The sequence below is a fragment of the Giraffa tippelskirchi genome, chromosome 7, assembly GCF_054371585.1.
Source record: "Giraffa tippelskirchi isolate mGirTip1 chromosome 7, T2T-mGirTip1v1.2.pri, whole genome shotgun sequence".
NCBI lineage: Eukaryota > Metazoa > Chordata > Mammalia > Artiodactyla > Giraffidae > Giraffa > Giraffa tippelskirchi.
Window position 1 is genome coordinate 144,954,078 of NC_137281.1, and position 16,833 is coordinate 144,970,910.

Below are 16,833 nucleotides of genomic sequence, written 5' to 3' on the forward strand. Positions count from 1 at the left end.
AAAAAACACCCATTAACAGTCAATTCCTGTTCCCCTCTCCAACCCTCCCTCCCTAATTCCCACCTCTCCCACTCCTAAATAATCTGTAATCTACTTGCTGTTTCTATAAACTGCTTATTCTGTAATCTACCACAAAGGAGAGGAGAATATACAATGGAGAAAAGATAGTCTCTTTAGCAAGTGGTCCTGGGAAAGCTGGACAGCTACATGTAAAAGAATGAAATTAGAACACTCCCTCACCATCCACAAAAATAAACTCAAATGGTTAAAATACCTAAATATAAGACATAATACCATAAAACTTCTAGAAGAGAACATAGGCAAAACATTCTCTGACTTAAATCATAGCAACATTTTTTGGACCTGTGTCCTAAGACAAAGGAAACAAAAGCAAAAATAAACAAATGGTTCCTAATCAAACTTATAAGCTTTTGCATAGCAAAGGCAACTATCAACGAAATGACAAGGCAACCTATGGATTGGGAAAGAACATTTGCAAATGATGCGATTGACAAGAGGTTAACATCCAAAATGTACAAACAGCTTATACAATGCATAAAAAAAAAACACAACCCAATAAAAAAATGGGCAGAAGACCTAAAGAAACACTACTCCAAAGAAGAAATACAGATGGCCAACAGGCACATGAAAAGATGCTCAACACTAATAATTATTAGAGAAATACAAATCAAAACCACATACTGACCCGCATGGCTATCATCAAAAAGTCTGCAAGAAAAACAAATGCTGGAGAGAGTTAGAGAAAGGGGATCTCTCCTACACTATTGTACATGCTTGTGTGCTAAGTCACTGCAGTCATGTCCGACTCTGTGTGAACCTGTGGACTGTAACTCACCAGGCTCCTCTGTCCGTGGGATTCTCCAGGCAAGAATACTAGAGTGGGTTGCCATGCCCTCCTCCAGGGGATCTTCCCAACCCAGGGACTGAACCTTCTTCTCTTCTGTGTCCAGCATTGGCAGGCAGGTTCTTTACCTTTAGTGCTACTAGCGCCACCTGGGAAGCCCCCCTGCACTACTGGTGGGAATGTAAATTGGTGTAGCTGCTATGGAAAACAGTATGGAGGTTCCTCAAAAAGCTCAAAATAAAGCAGCCACATGATCCGTCAGGTCCACTTCTGGGCATGCAACTGAAAAAGTTGAAAACTCTGGTTCAAAAAGATACATACACCCCGATATTCATAGCAGCACAATCTACAATAGCCAGGACATGGAAATAACCCAAGTGCCCTTCAGCAGACAACTGGTTTAAGAAGGAATACACACACAAAAAAATTCGTCTATTTTGAAAATTTCATATAAATGAAATCATACAATATATGGTCTTTTGTAACTGGCTTCTTTCACTTAGCATAAGGTTCAGCCAGGTTGTAGCATTTATCAGTACTACATCATTTTTTTAAAATTGAGGTATATTGATTCATAATGTTGTATTTGTTTCAAGTGTACATCTAAGTGAGTCAATTATACATATATATTCTTTTTCAGATTCTTTTTCATTATAGGTTATTAATGATATTGAATATAGCTCCCTGTGCCATATAAGTTTTTATTGTTTATCTATTTTATATATGTGAGTGAGTGAGTGAAAGTTTCTCAGATGTGTCTGACTCTTTGCTACCCCTTGGACTGTATAGTCCATGAATAGTCTAGGCCAGAATACTGGAGTGGGTAGCCTATCCCTTCTCCAGAGGATCTTCCTGACCCAGGAATTGAACCAAGGTCTCCTGTATTGCTGGTGGATTCTTTACCAACTGAGTTATCAGGGAATCATTTTATATATAGTAGTGTGTATCTGCTAACGCCAGATTCCTAACTAATTCCTCTCCACCTCCTTTCCCCTTTGGTTACCATAAGTTTGTTTTCAATGTCTGGTGAGTCTATTTCTGTTTTATAAATAAGTTCATTTGTATCATTTTTTTAGATTCCACATATAAGTGATATCATATGATATTTGTTTTCTCTGTCTTCCTAAATTCATTTAGTATGATAATCTCTAGGTCCATCCATATTGCTGCAAATGGATCAGTTCATTCTTTCTATGGCTGAGTAATATTTCATTGTATGTATATGTATGTGTATACATCTATATATATCTCAATCTTCTTTATCTATTCATCTGTCATCGCACTAGTACTTCATTACATTTCACTGACAAGTAATATTTTATTCTATGGATAAATCAAAGTTTATTTATCCATATGTCAGCTGATGGACATTTGGGTTGTTTCCACTTCTTGGCTATTATGAATAGTATTGCTATAAACATTCTTGTCAATTTTGAATTTTGACATTTTTTTAAAAGTTAGTTATTGTAAATTTTTGTGTTAAAAAACAATAATTTAAGTGTACACTTTAAAAACCTACCATATTTAAAAAAATATCATTCTGGCACTTAATTTTTTAAAATATAGCTGAAGTCTCAAAAAAGGAGTATCCAGCTCACTCTTGACTTTTTAGAGGCTCTGATGCTGCCTCCAACAAATGAGCCCATTTTATCAACCAAGACAACAAATTTCTCAGTCAGAAAAACTGTCTTGTACTTCTTGGAATATCCATGATGCCTCAATAATACATGCACTTGGTAACTATTTGCTGACAGTATAGTTCTTCTAGAAATGATGGGGTGGAGTGGGAGGATTAAGTGATAACCAGTGGGAGGCTGTGGGAGGGGAGAGAATAAATTCTAACGCAGGTGTTTTCTTTCTGAGTCACCAACCCCTTTTCGCTGGTCAGGAAATTTCTGTTGATGTAGTTCACTAGGAATGCTAACAGATGGAATGTGTAAGCTAGTAAAGACAAGAATCTTCATGGAAAAATGGAAAATTTCTCTAGATCTTGGCCAAGAGAAGGTCAGCATGGTGTTTCTTGCACAAGCTGGACCAAGCAGAAGCTTCCTTTTACAGTAGGATTGGCAGCAATCCTTTGTCTAATTCAACCTGTGGAGTTAGTGGATGTCTGTGACAGAAGGGAGAGGAAAGATGAAAATAGGAGCAATGGAAAGGAGACAGCTGAGACATTCTGGGTGGGAAGAGAAGCTCTTACAACAGCCTCAGTCTGGAAGGACAGGCAAGGATTTGTGGGACCTCTAGAGTATTTTGTCATTATAACATTTTATTAATATGAATAGATTCAGTTTCCCTGGAGGCTCAGACAGTAAAGAATCTGCCTGCAATGCAGGAGACCCAGGTTCCATCCCTGGGTCAGGAAGATCCCCTGGAGAAGGGGATGGCAACCCACTCCAGTATTCTTGCCTGTAGAATTCCATGGACAGAGGAGCCTGGTGGGCTATCGCTCCCAAGGGGTCACAAAGAATCAGACACAACTGAGCAACTAACACACACACACACACACACACACACACACACACACACACAGTACAAAGGTAAGGAGATGGATGCCCAGCTTCTTAACTGTGAAGTAACAAGTGAACCGATCTGGAAACAGGAGCTGAAAATGGAGCCTTCAAGGACCTCTGCCAAGTTCCTTCCTCTAGCTTTTCTCCTGTCCTTTCCCCAGCCTGGAGGGTCTTCTCCCCTCTCTAAGGCTCTTGCTGTCTCTGAGATCCAAGACTATGGCAGCATCCCCTCCCTTGGCCTCCCACAGCACATCTGCAGTGTACCACTCAATTCCTACTAGATTAAGCATATTGTCTGTGAAAGGTTCTTAAATGTGTGTCTTATAAAATCTCTCCAAGACAAGGGTGATTTCTGCTGCTGCTGCTACCCTTCCCACAGTACAGATAGCCTAACAGACCCTCTGTTTGGCCTTGCTGACCGACTGAAGGGTTCAGTTCAGCCCTCTTGTTCCTGCCAGTGATGCAGAGAGCACAATAAAGTCCTTTCATTATGAAGTGAAAGTCAAAGATACAGGGACTGAGAAAGTACTCATACAGAATTATTTTTTGTGTCTCAAATGTCTCATGTAGCCAGATCTCGGAATCTTCAGATTTGATAGACATGGAAATGACTTTGATATATGTGGTGGTGCTTAATGGATTAGTGTTTCACTGGGATGAAGTGTGTAAATTAACAAATAAAAACATGGGTTACATGAAACAGGAAAAGGGAAGATTTTCTTTTTCATACTTAACTGATATCTCCCAAAGTTCTTTTTTCCCTCCATGTTCCATAGCTGCTAGGAGTTCATAGTGTAAATTATTGCTTTTCATATTTCTGATCACAATAGTGCACTAGAAGAGAGGATCTGATCAGAAGAAAAACAGAGTGAGATTCATATTGCCTTTGTTTTATAATAATCACTGAAAGTCCCAAAGCTAATTTAGGGTGTAAATAGCGATCAATATTATGGAAAGAAAGCTGGATTCACACTACTGTGAATTCTGGATCTTTCCTCTTCCATGGCAAGTTTAGGGGTATTGTGTGCTCTTAGAGGATCCCAGCTTAGGATACAGATACAGTTTGTAACTCTCCCATGATATCTAAATCTTTCAAGCATTAAATACACTGAGGCTCGTAAGAATTGCTGATCAGCCTTGTGAAACTGCAGCAATGCTTCACAGGGATCTAAAAGTGTTCACACCCATGCACACAATACAAGGTGGGAAATACTGTACTGACTCTGTTTTCTTATGAAAGTCCTGTGACATGGCTTTCTCATTGCCTTGTGGGCTGCAGTTAAAGAGCTTGCTTTAGAACAAGACTAGACTTGTGGATAGAAAACATCACCTATGACCTTCTTTCCCAGACTAATGGGATTCTAGTCTGGGTTTCAAAGGGCTCTTTGCATACCTTGCAAAAGATTCTGGGTCTTTGAATATTTCTATTCTAGTAAAATTTGGAGTTCTGACCTACATTTAGTATACGACTTTCCTGGGTTATGGAAAAATATGCATTGTCACCTAGTGTGATGTCAATTTTCTCGAACTCTCTGTGTATATGGTGCAAATTAAAAAGCCAGGTCAAAAAAAAAAAAAAAAGCCACGTCAACATTAAATAGATTTTTCTTTATAAACATAATGACAAAGAGATTATACAACATCAGGCAAAAAGAAGAACGTGACTAAGTCCACTGCTGCCTGTGTCTTGGAGCAGGAGAAGGGCTCATCCTAGAAATAATTACCTTTCTTTCAAGGGGAAAAAGCCCTGGGAAAAACTTCTGAGTTTTCACTTAGCTAGAGATCTTGGTTGCCATATCCAAATGGTCCCATCGCAATCCTTTTTTCCCGGGCAGTGCGTAGATCTTTGACAAGTGATGAGCGACCTCTGCTTCTTGTGTTTAGGCCCAGGACTGGACTCTGTGACCAGGGATTTGGTGCGCAGGGCCTCACAGGCTGCAGAGAAATATTAATACATGAACACATATGCCGAATGTGGTCCTCATGTGCCGGGTACATCCAAAGATAAAGCCTCTTCAGCCATAGCTCTATGAACCACCATCATAAATAAGAGAATCGAATCTATGAGTTCAAGAGCCAACTCTTTCGATCCAAGTTAGCAGCCTAATGGGGAGAATATGCCTGAATTGCCCACCCAAGGCTTGGACCTTCACAAGGTGATCTTTGGGGAGAGACTGGGTTTTCTTTATCTTTAGTGTTATGCAGAAGTAGTAGCAGCTATGGGAACTATAGTAGCAACCATTAAAGAGCTTTATTCCTCAGACGTGCTGAGATAGATTCAGTCAGAGTTGAACAGCCCCTGGGGACACAGCACTGCTCTCTTTTCATATTACAAACCGTTGTAGTGAAGGTCAGGGTTAAGTTAGGTTAAAGCATTTCCAGGAGTTTAGGCTGTTCTAATATCAACCTAAGTTTCTGTATTACTCTATGGAATAAAAAGAGTGATATCTATCTCATTCCTAAATGTATTCTTAGGTTAGGGTCAAAGTATAAATGGAAGACCATTTACTAAATGTCTAAATACATACATGCTATCATTTAAGCTAACAAACTATTAAATAAAATATATTCTATCACCTACCTTGACATAAAGACTATTTTGAATTTGGAAATTTTACATTCTTTGGAGTTTTTGTGTGTGTGTGTGTGTTTTTTTTTTTTTACCAGAATGTGGTGGTGCAGGAAAACTGCATTATAAATAAATGCACCATATGTTTTTCTTTTGCAATAGGAATCAAGCAAAATAGTACACATCAGAATTGTGTATTTGCAGGGATCAAACCTATACTGGTATTACAAACAGTGAATTTGTCTTCATGTATGCATGTATCTTCCTGTTTCACTAAATAAATAGGAACAATTTTGTCATGATGTCTGATGAACTTAATGAGATTGTTTCTGGTTTTTATATACTTAAATATTCTCTAATTAATCTCAAAAGTTTAACCCCAGAGTTCGGTATGTGCCTATTTACATATTTGCAGAAAGAACACTGGGCCTTGTATAATATTTATTACTTCACAAATAACTTATAATTTCAGCTACATATTATATTTATTTTTGCTATTTAAATAGTAAGAACCAACACATTATTTATTATCTTGTTTTTTATTACTTAAAAAATTGAATAAATACATTATGATGGGCTATATCATTTTAATTTTGACTTTCAAGATATATTTCTCTGTCAATCATTTTTATTATATTTTTTTAATACAATGCTTGAAATGAAAAATGATGGGACTTTCATGGTGGTCCAGAGGCTAAGACTCCACGTTCCCAGTGATGGGGTCCGGGTTTAATTCCTGGTCAGAGGACTAGATCCCACATGCCACAAATAAAAGTTTGATTGCTGCAACTAAAAATGAAACTGCATGCTGCAACTAAGACTCGAAGCAAATAAATAAATATTTTAAAAAATAAAACTGAAATCATGATAAAAAGTAAGTCTTACCTGCACATGAATGTTTGTAGCAGCTTTATTCATAATCACTATGAATCACTAAAAACTAGAACCAACCTTCAATAGGTGAATGGAAAAGCTAACAGTGGTACATCCATATGATGAAATATTATTCACAGACAAGAAAAAAGCTCTCAAGCCACAAAAAGTATGGGTAATCTTGAATATATATTGCTAAGTGAAAGAAGTTAGCCTGAAAAGGCTACTAATGTATGATTTTAATTGACATTTAAATGACATTCTGGAAAAGGCAAAACAACAGAGATAATAAAAAGATCATTGATCGTTGGGTGTTTGAGGGGAGGAAGAGAGGGTGGAAAAGAGGAAGCACGGAAGATTTTTAGGGTGGTTAAACTATTCTCTATGATACCGAAATGGTGAATACATGGCATTATGCATTTGTTAAAACCTATAGAACTATACAGCAAAAGAATGAATCTCAATGAATACAAATTAAAAAAAAAATCATTTAGGAGATCAGGGAGTCCCAGGAAGAAGCCCAGACTATGGTAAGAGACTGTAATTGTAACCTCAATTTAAATACATATTTTTGTTACAGATAGTGTGATGATGATTAAAAATATTTTCAAGCATAAACATAGAATATACTAGAATAAAATTCTGTGTGGAACTCATTTAAAAATAGAATGTAAGTTTAAAAAAAAGATTAAATTTTCAACTTCAAAGAAGAGCTTATTTATTTTACAATTTTTAATATGGATGATATATGTGTGCTAAGTTGCTTGTCATGTCTGACTTTTGCAACCCCATGGTCTGTAGCCCACCAGGCTTTGCCGTCCATGGGATGCTCCAGGCAAGAATACTGGAGTGGGTTGTCATTTCCTTCTCCAGGGGATGGATGGTAGGTACCAAACTGTTAAGAGATTTCGTTGGATGCATTTTTGAAGTGATATAACAATTAATTAAAATATCAATATATAATGCCAGAATATGTAGATGTTAGAAATTAGACTCTTTGTATCTGTCTACTTAAACTTAAAAACATTTTAAAAAAGTATTTATGTGTTATTTATTTTTGGCTGTGCTGGGTCTTTGTTGCTGTGTGTGGGCTTTCTCAACTCTCTAGTTGCAGTGTGTAGGCTTCTCATGTTGCAGCTTCCAGGCTCTAGAGCACAAGCTCAATAGCTGTGGCACAGGGGCCGAGTTGCTCTGTGGTTTGTGGGGTCTTCCTGGATCAGGGATGGAGCCTGTGTCTTCTGTGTTGTCAGGAGGATTCTCTACCACTGAACCACCAGAGAAGTCCTTAAAAACATTTTTGATGTCGATGGAAAAAGGTGAAGAGGTGATACAGTTTTTCACAATTCTTTTAGTGGGTCTGTAGCAAAAAAGTTGGAAGTTCAGCATCCTAGACAACATCTTACGTATTGTACTGAAGGACTTTGCAGACTTTTTCTGTGAAGGGCCAAATAGTATATATTTTATGCTTTGAGTGTGAGACAACCTGTGTCAAAACTACTCAACTCTGCTGTTGTAGCATGAAAGTAGCCCCAGGGAGTCTGCAATGGATGAGTACAATGCAAACTTCCAATACAAGTTTATATGTTGGCACTGAAATTTGAGTTTTGTATAAATTTTACATCACAAAATATTCTTTTTCTTTCGATTTTTTTCAATCAGCCATTTAAAAATATAAAAATCATTCTTGGTCCACAGGAGTCCTGCTAGAAATGGTTTGAGGATTATTACAATACATTGCTCCCTGACTTACAGTAATTTGGTAAAACAGTATTCCAAATTAGTAAGAGTCAATATTCTCAAAGTTAGCCTGGAGTCTGTCTCACATTTGCCAAAGCAAAGTCCTATATTCTTGAGACTTTAAGCCAAGTAATTCAGAAATGTATAAATTTAAGCATGAAAGTTCTTCTATTGCTGATAATGTCATTCCTCAGAGGCAACCTCTGACTTCAGGTATTCAACTGTGCACATCGACACATATATAACATATGTAGTTTTAAAGAAACTATATATAAATGTCGGAGAAGGCAATGGCACCCCACTCCAGTACTCTTGCCTGGAAAATCCCATGGACGGAGGAGCCTGGTAGGCTACAGTCCATGGGGTCTCTAAGAGTCGGACACAACCAAGCGACTTCACTTTCACTTTTCCCTTTCATGCACTGGAGACGGAAATGGCAACCCACTCCAGTGTTCTTGCCCGGAGAATCCCAGGGACGGCGGAGCCTGGTGGGCTGCCGTCTATGGGGTCGCACAGAGTCGGACACGACTGAAGCGACTTAGCAGCAGCAGCAGCAGCAGCAGCAGCAGCAGCATATATAAATGTACTTGGGTTGCATTTTTAACAACAAAAAGGGACAACATACATATTGTTCTGCAATTTGTTTTTCAATTACAATATATTTTCAACATCTTTCCTAGTAATAATTTTTGACAAGAATTCTTGATCTTTAGTACATTTGAGCCATTTTCAATTTTGAACTGATAAACAATGAGCATAAGTATCTATCTATCTATATATATATGTTTGCACACATGGGTGAATATTTCTGCTGGATAGATTCTTGGAAGTAGTATTAATATTACTGGATCAAAGATATTCAAATTTTATATTGATGAAGTAATCCAAAAGTTTATCCTAGGGTTTCTCAACCTTGATACATTTCAGTTCAGTTCAGTTCAGTTGCTCAGTTGTGTCTGACTCTGCGATCCCATGGACTGCAGCACGCCAGGCCTCCCTGTCCATCACCAACTCCTGCAGCTTGCTCAACCTCATAGACTCAGTGATGCCATCCAACCATCTCATCTTCTGTCGTCCCCTTCTCCTGCCTTCAATCTTTCCCAGCATCAGGGTCTTTTTCAATGAGTCAGCCCTTTGCATCAAGTGGCCAAAGTACTGAAGTTTCAGCTTCAGCATCAGTCCTTCCTTCCAATGAATATTCAGGACTGATTTCCTTTAGGATTGACTGCTTTGATCCCCTTGCAGTCCAAGGGACTCTCAAGAGTCTTCTATAACACCACAGTTCAAAAGCATCAGTTCTTCGGCTCTCAGCTTTGGATTGGTCCAACTCTCACATCCATACAATGACTACTGGAAAAACCATAGTTTTGACTGGATGGACCTTGGTCGGCAAAGTAATATCTCTGCTTTTTAATATGCTGTCTAGGTTAGTCATAGCTTTTCTTCCAAGGAGCAAGCGTCTTTTGGTACATTTAGGTATATTTGGTACATTTAGGTCTGGGTCTGGATAATCCTTTGTTGTAGTGCTGTATCACACATTGTAGAATGTTTAGCAGCCTCTCTGGCCCCTATGCATTAGATGCCAGTAACATCTCCCCTGTTGTGACAAAAATGTCTCTTGATATTGTCAAATGCCCCCTGGGAAGGAGGTGGTGGGGGGCGGGTACAAAATCATGTTGGGCTGACAACCACTACCATGGACATTTGTTTTCTTTTATATTCCTTAAATTTCTTTTTCTCCCTATCCCCTTTTCAATAACTTATCATGTTATCCTTCCTTCAAAAAGGAAAAGTGCTTCAAGGAATTTGTGATTTAGTATATATCACCCCTCTGTCATGGGCTAAAGTGTGTCTCTTAAAATTCTCGTGTTATTCATAAGTCCTAACCAGTCACTCAGAATGTGACTTTATTTGGAGACAAGTTCTTTAAAGAGGTTATGAAGTTAAAGTGAGATTTTAAGAATGGACCCTAATCCAATATGACTGATGCTCTTATAAAAAGAAGAAATTTGAACACAGACTTGTACAGAGGAAAGACCATATGAAGATTGAGAGAAGCCAGTCATCCACAAGCCAAGGAGAGAGGACCCAGAAACCAGTCCCATCAAAACCTTGATCTCAGACTTCCAGCCTCTAGAATTGTGAGAAAGTAAATTTCTGTTGTTCAAGTCAGCCAGTCTGTGGTACTTTGTTATGGCAGCCTGGCAATCTAATATATCTTCCCAATGTGGGGAGGGGGGAAGAATGAATGAAAAAGGCAATGACTAATAGCAACAGTTAGAACTGGACACGGAACAACAGACTGGTTCCAAATAGGAAAAGGAGTACGTCAAGGCTGCATATTGTCACCCTGCTTATTTAACTTATATGCAGAGTATATCATGAGAAACGCTGGGCTGGAATAAGCACCGGCTGGAATCAAGATTGCCAGGAAAAATATCAATACCTCAGATATGCAGATGACACCACCCTTATGGCAGGAAGCGAGGAAGAACTAAAGAGCCTCTTGATGAAAATGAAAGAGGAGAGTGAAAAAGTTGCCTTAAAGCTCAACATTCAGAAAACTAAGATCATGGCATCCGGTCCCATCATTTCATGGGAAATAGATGGGGAAACAATGCAAACAGTGGCTGACTATTTTTCTGGGCTCCAAAATCACTGCAGATGGTGATTGCAGCCATGAAATTAAAAGATGCTTACTCCTTGCAAGCAAAGTTATGACCAACCGAGATAGCCTATTAAAAAGCAGAGACATTACTTTGTCAACAAAGGTCCATCTAGCCAAGGCTATGGTTTTTTTTAGTAGTCTTGTATGGATGTGAGAGGTGGACTATAAAGAAAGCTGAGCACCGAAGAACTGATGCTTTTGAACTGTGGTGTTGGAGAAGACTCTTGAGAGTCCCTTGGACTGCAAGGAGACCCAATAGTCTATCCTAAAGGAGATCAGTCCCGGGTGTTCATTGGAAGGACTGATGTTGAAGCTGAAACTCCAATACTTTGGCCACCTGATGGGAAGAGCTGACTCATTTGAAAAGACCCTGATGCTGAGAAAGATTGAGGGCAGTAAGAAAAGGGGATGACAGAGGATGAGATGGTTGGATGGCATCACCTACTCAATGTACGTGAGTTTGAGTGAACTCTGGGGGTTGGTGATGGACAGGGAGGCCTGGCATGCTGCGGTCCATGAGGTCACAAAGACTCAGGTATGACTGAGCAACTGAACTGAACTGAACTGAATCCAAAGGAAAAACTAACAGTGGGTTTTGGTGGAGGAGATAACTTTTCTGAGAGGCTTCAAATCATTCTATGTAGCTTTAAACATGAGATTGGCTCTATCCAACCTCTTTTCTACAGCAGCCTCTCTGATGAACATTATTAACATTTATAATCTCAATATCAAATTTAATTAATAAAGGTAATTCAAGAAAACAAAAGCATCAAAGATGAGGAAAAATGAAAGAATTAGAGGAAGTGAAGTTTGTTGTTTTAAAAAACACTATATTTTTAATTGCATAAATGATATTTACAATGTAGAAAACCCAGACCATGCAAATAAGCAAAAAAGAAGAAAATAGAAATCACCTGAAATCCCACCATCCAAAGGCAATCACTGTTAAATATTGTGGCATAAGGACTCCCAAACTTTTTTCACTAGTATGTATATATGGGCAAATGTATAGATAGAAATACACACACACACACACACACGCACACACACACACATATATATCCTGAATGGGAACCTACTGTATCACTTATTTTGTCTGTTTCTTTTTCCTTATTCAATGGTATATTGAGAAGTTATTCCATGTCAGTAAATTATATTTCTAGAAATGGTTTTGTTTTCTAAAACACTTTTGGTCATGCCTGTGACATGTAGAACCATAGTTCTCCAATCTGGGGTCAAACCTGCACCCCCTGCATCGGAAGAATGGACTCTCCACTGCTGGACCACCAGGGAAGTCCTAGAAAATGGTTATTAATAGCTACTTTTGTTGATCTAAGTAGATCCATTGGAAAATGATGAAATTAAAGGTAAGCCAGTCCCCAAAAGGTGCCTCCCAGTCACAAGGGAAACTTAGAAGACAGATAGAAACAACATTCTTTCTTTGAGGAAATCATAAAAATGTTGAAAAAAGAAGAGGATGAGGTCACAGGAAAGACTTAGAGTAGAAGATGTTGCACAGGATGTGGTAAAGACAAATCTACAGCCCTCCTGCAGCTAAGCACAGTATTCCCCAGCTTTGCCAGCCAAGAAGCATAGCTCATCCCCCCAGTTCACTACAGGATGGGTCCACTTTATTTTGAAAACTTCTCTCTGAAAAAACAAAGCTCCCAGTGACATCGTTAACTTGCCGATTGCAGTATTTCCCCAGAGAATCTTATTATCAGGGACTGGCCAGCACACACAGCCTGTTTGTCAATTAGGAATAGGGCTCCCCCTCTGCTGGCCCTTCCTCCAGACACTGCAGCCCTGGATTAGGGCACAGGACTTTCCAGGAGAACATCAGTTGGTTTCAACCCTTATTTTGGTCTTTGGCCCTTGGCCAGGTAACTGCAGAGCGCTACCTCACACAATGGCCTTGTCTGATATGGTCCCACTGACCCAGTTGAACTTCCACAGGGCATGTGCACTAATAATCTCCCCATTTCATGCTGCCATCCTGCCCAACTAAAGTACTTCTCTGCCTCCTGCACTCCTAGTTCCTCTGAACAGGGCCAGAGGCACCAAAGCCATTGTCCATGGCTTTGCTTCATAATAATAAATTATAGCTACAATTTTTAACCTTTACCAGATCGTGCACTAAGTGCCTTGCATCCATTATTTTATCCTCACAACAACACTATGAAGAAGTATATTCAATGACCATTCCCAGTTTACAGATGAGATTACTGAGATCTGAGAGAGTAACTTGATGTAAGTCTAACACGTTCATAACTGTTTGCAAAGGTGTAAATTCTTTGGGAGGGAGTTTGGTAAAGCCTGTAATAAGCACAAAAACTATCCTGCCCTTTGACCCAGGAATTTCAATCCTGGGAATTTATCATAAATGATTCAAATGAAGACAAGTAATCTCTGTGTATAAGCAACAATAGTTATACGGAGACAGTGACCAAGTTCCAGACAATTGCACCCTCACTGTGTCCATTAAATTGTTATGGAATCTGGAGTCGCAAAACACACCTCGGAGGACACTGGACAGTAGAGTCCAGTTTATTATGCCAGCAGATCCAAGGGGAATCAGTTCCCAACAAGGACCCTGATGTTTCTGAGAGGCCCAGTTTTATACTCCCCACTACGTGACTGGTTACATGTTAGCAACCTCTTTGTTGTCAATGATTGAGTTTTACAACAAGTAGGTGCTAGGAGAACAAACAATTAAGGTTAAAGGAGGGGAACAATGATTATCACTTCATGGCAAATAGATGTGGAAACAGTGTCAAACTTTATTTTTCGGGGCTCCAAAATCACTGCAGATGGTGACTGCAGCCATGAAATTAAAAGACACTTACTCCTTGGAAGCAAAGTTATGACCAACCGAGACAGCATATTAAAAAGCAGAGATATTACTTTGCCGTCAATGGTCCATCTAGTCAAGGCTATGGTTTTTCCAGTAGTCATGTATGGATGTGAGAGTTGGACTATAAAGAAAGCTGAGCGCTGAAGAATTGATGTTTTTGAACTGTGGTGTCGGAGAAGAGTCTTGAGAGTCCCTTGGACTGCACGGAGTTCAAACCGGTCCATCCTAAAGAAAATCAGTTCTGAATATTCATTGGAAGGACTGATGTTGAAGCTGAAACTCCAATACTTTGGCCGCCTGATGGGAAGAGCTGACTCATTTGAAAAGACCCTGATGCTGGGAAAGATTGAAGGCATGAGGAGAAGGGGACAACAGAGGATGAAATGGTTGGATGGCATCACCGACTCAATGGAGTGAGTTTGAGCAAGCTCTGGGAGTTGGTGATGGACAGGGAGGCCTGGGGTGCTGCAGTCCATGGGGTCGCAAAGAGTCAGACATGACCGAGCAACTGAACTGACTGGACTGATAGACAATCATTATACATCAAGGGGGGATGTCTCCATGGTTAATCTAACAGGGACAGCCCGACTTCAACTACAATCTCCGTTTGGCATCTGTAGGGAGGGAAGTCTCCAGGAGACCTAGTTTTCACTAGCAATGGTTTCCTCACTCTTGGGCAGGGTTCAGGCCCAGTTCACATTCTGTCTTTAAGATAGATGACAGGCTTCAAGATGGAGTCTCTGCTGCTTTCCTCACACTGGCCCCAACAAAATGAGAGGCCCAGATTTAAGAAGTTGATTTAAGGTTCAGAGGAGGTGCGATTGAAGATCATGGAGAGAGAAGCTGAAGCTAATAAAACAGAATTCCAGAGGGGGTGGGAAGGGCAGATATCAAGAATACAAGAATAGCCCTGATTCCCTTCATGAGGCTCAGGTTGGCCCCCTCTCCACCCCTCCCACCCAAGAGAGCTGGGCTGAGGGTAGGCGATTGATGAGAGACCCTGGCCCAAGGTGCAGCGCGCAGTTCTCCTTAAACAGCAGGGGCAGCTTGGAGCGAACACGTGGAACTCAAAAGTTGGTCTCCCACAGCAGTCTGGGGACACAGGAATTTTCTTGGATGGATGCTCAACTGCCAGCAAAAATGATGAGGATATTGCTCACCTCTGCATGTGGACTCCAGAATCTCTGGCAGCCTGTCTGTAGAGCAAAGCTCCTTTGATTCACTTGGAATGGAGAAATTTGTGTCAGCGGTTAAGTACAAACCAATCATTGTGGCCTTAGGATACTGGATTCCAGTGACGTTCCAGGCCTTCCACAGTCTGGAGCATTCACAGTGCTCTGCAGCACTTCTGGAGCCCAAGTGGAGCCCCACCTGATCCAGAACAACTAAGTGTAAGACAAAGAATGGTCACCCAAAGGAACTTCTGTCTTCCTGCTGGGGTGGATGTGGAGCCCTACACCAAGGTCACAGGTGTGGAGCCCTGTGCAAAGTTCACAGAATAAAAATCTCTGAACCTGACCAAGCCCCATAGCAACTGTTGCCATGAGCTTTCGGATCAAAACTGGCCAGTTCTCAGACTCCATATTATGTAAAATACCCACCCTACTATCCACCATATAGCATCCTAACCAATCACCTAATGCCACCATTCCAGCAGGAAATTTCTCTGTCTTGAGGCTATGACAATTGGCTGCTAGCCTGCAAAAATGTTCGCCTCTCCCTTAAGCTGGCCCGCTGTTCTAAAAGCATGTTCCACTCTAACAAACTTTATTATCCTCTCCTTCTGCCTCATGTCTGGAAATTCTTTTCCAACCTGCCGCATAGACCAGGACAGTGGAGGGTGGGGGGTTGGGGGGTGTTGGGCAGATAACAATGACAATGATAATTGCTCAGTCTTGTCTGACTCTTTGCGACCTCATGGGCTACACAGTCCATGGAATTCTCCAGGCCAGAATACTGTAGTGGGTAGCTGTTCCCTTCTCCAGGGGATCTTCCCAATCCAGGGATCCAATATAGGGATGAAACCCAGGTCTCCCGCATTGCAGGTGGTTTCTTTACCAGTTGAGCCACCAGAGAAACCCTGGGCAGGTAAAGTCAGCATGTTTGCTGAATATGGAATTAAGTCAGAAAACATTCCATTCAGTTTAATTAAGAAGTAGCCTTGGAGATATCTTGGAATTCTTCTCTGGACTGAAATTGCAAAGATGAAGGGAAGAAAAACGATTGTGCGTATCTCGTATGTTGATTGTGTCCTCGGAAATGTAAGTCCCAAGAGGGCAGGTGATAATATTTCATTGTTTTGCTTGTGATTGTTACCCCATGCTGTCGCAATGTCTGTCACTTAGTAGGTAGTCAGTAAACATTTGTTATATTAAAAAAGAAATACAAGTAGAAAAGTCCATGCATTTTTTTTTTTTTTCAGGGAGAGAGGGCTATGACTGAAAATTTGTAATGGAGAGAGGACAAAAGGAAGTTAGGCGGCGGAATTCAGGGCTTCAATCAATATCTGCAAAGAGGACCAGGTGGAGCAGAAGTTTGAACTTAGAACTTTGCCTGAATGCATTCCTTGAAACCAAGAATTGTCAGCTTTCTCATGCAAAGCTGCTGGGCAACGTGTTATTCGGAATCGGGGACAACCCTGTGAACACGGCAATCTGCAAACGCAGGAAGGAAAGGAGAGTTAAGTCGCAACTTTTTCCTGGAGTCCGTGACAACTTTTTAAATTACCCTCTAAATATGGAACCCATGTTAATTTGT

The 16,833-nt window shown here is 40.2% G+C and overlaps 1 protein-coding gene across 4 annotated transcripts in view; it reads right to left on the minus strand.

Annotated features, from left to right (window-relative positions):
• Positions 1 to 4,964: 4,964 nt before the first annotated feature.
• Positions 4,965 to 16,833, minus strand: part of HEATR4 (HEAT repeat containing 4) — a 43,030-nt gene continuing 31,161 nt past the window's right edge. For 2 of the 4 annotated variants that reach the window (XM_081509023.1, XM_081509020.1), the window contains one exon: positions 4,965 to 5,310. In XM_081509023.1, the coding sequence (XP_081365149.1) occupies positions 5,152 to 5,310 (159 nt within the window). In that variant the 3' untranslated portion in view covers positions 4,965 to 5,151. Of the gene's footprint in view, positions 5,311 to 15,830; positions 16,731 to 16,833 lie in introns of those variants that run through there. The other 2 variants (XM_081509024.1, XM_081509021.1) reach the window with 2 other exon arrangements.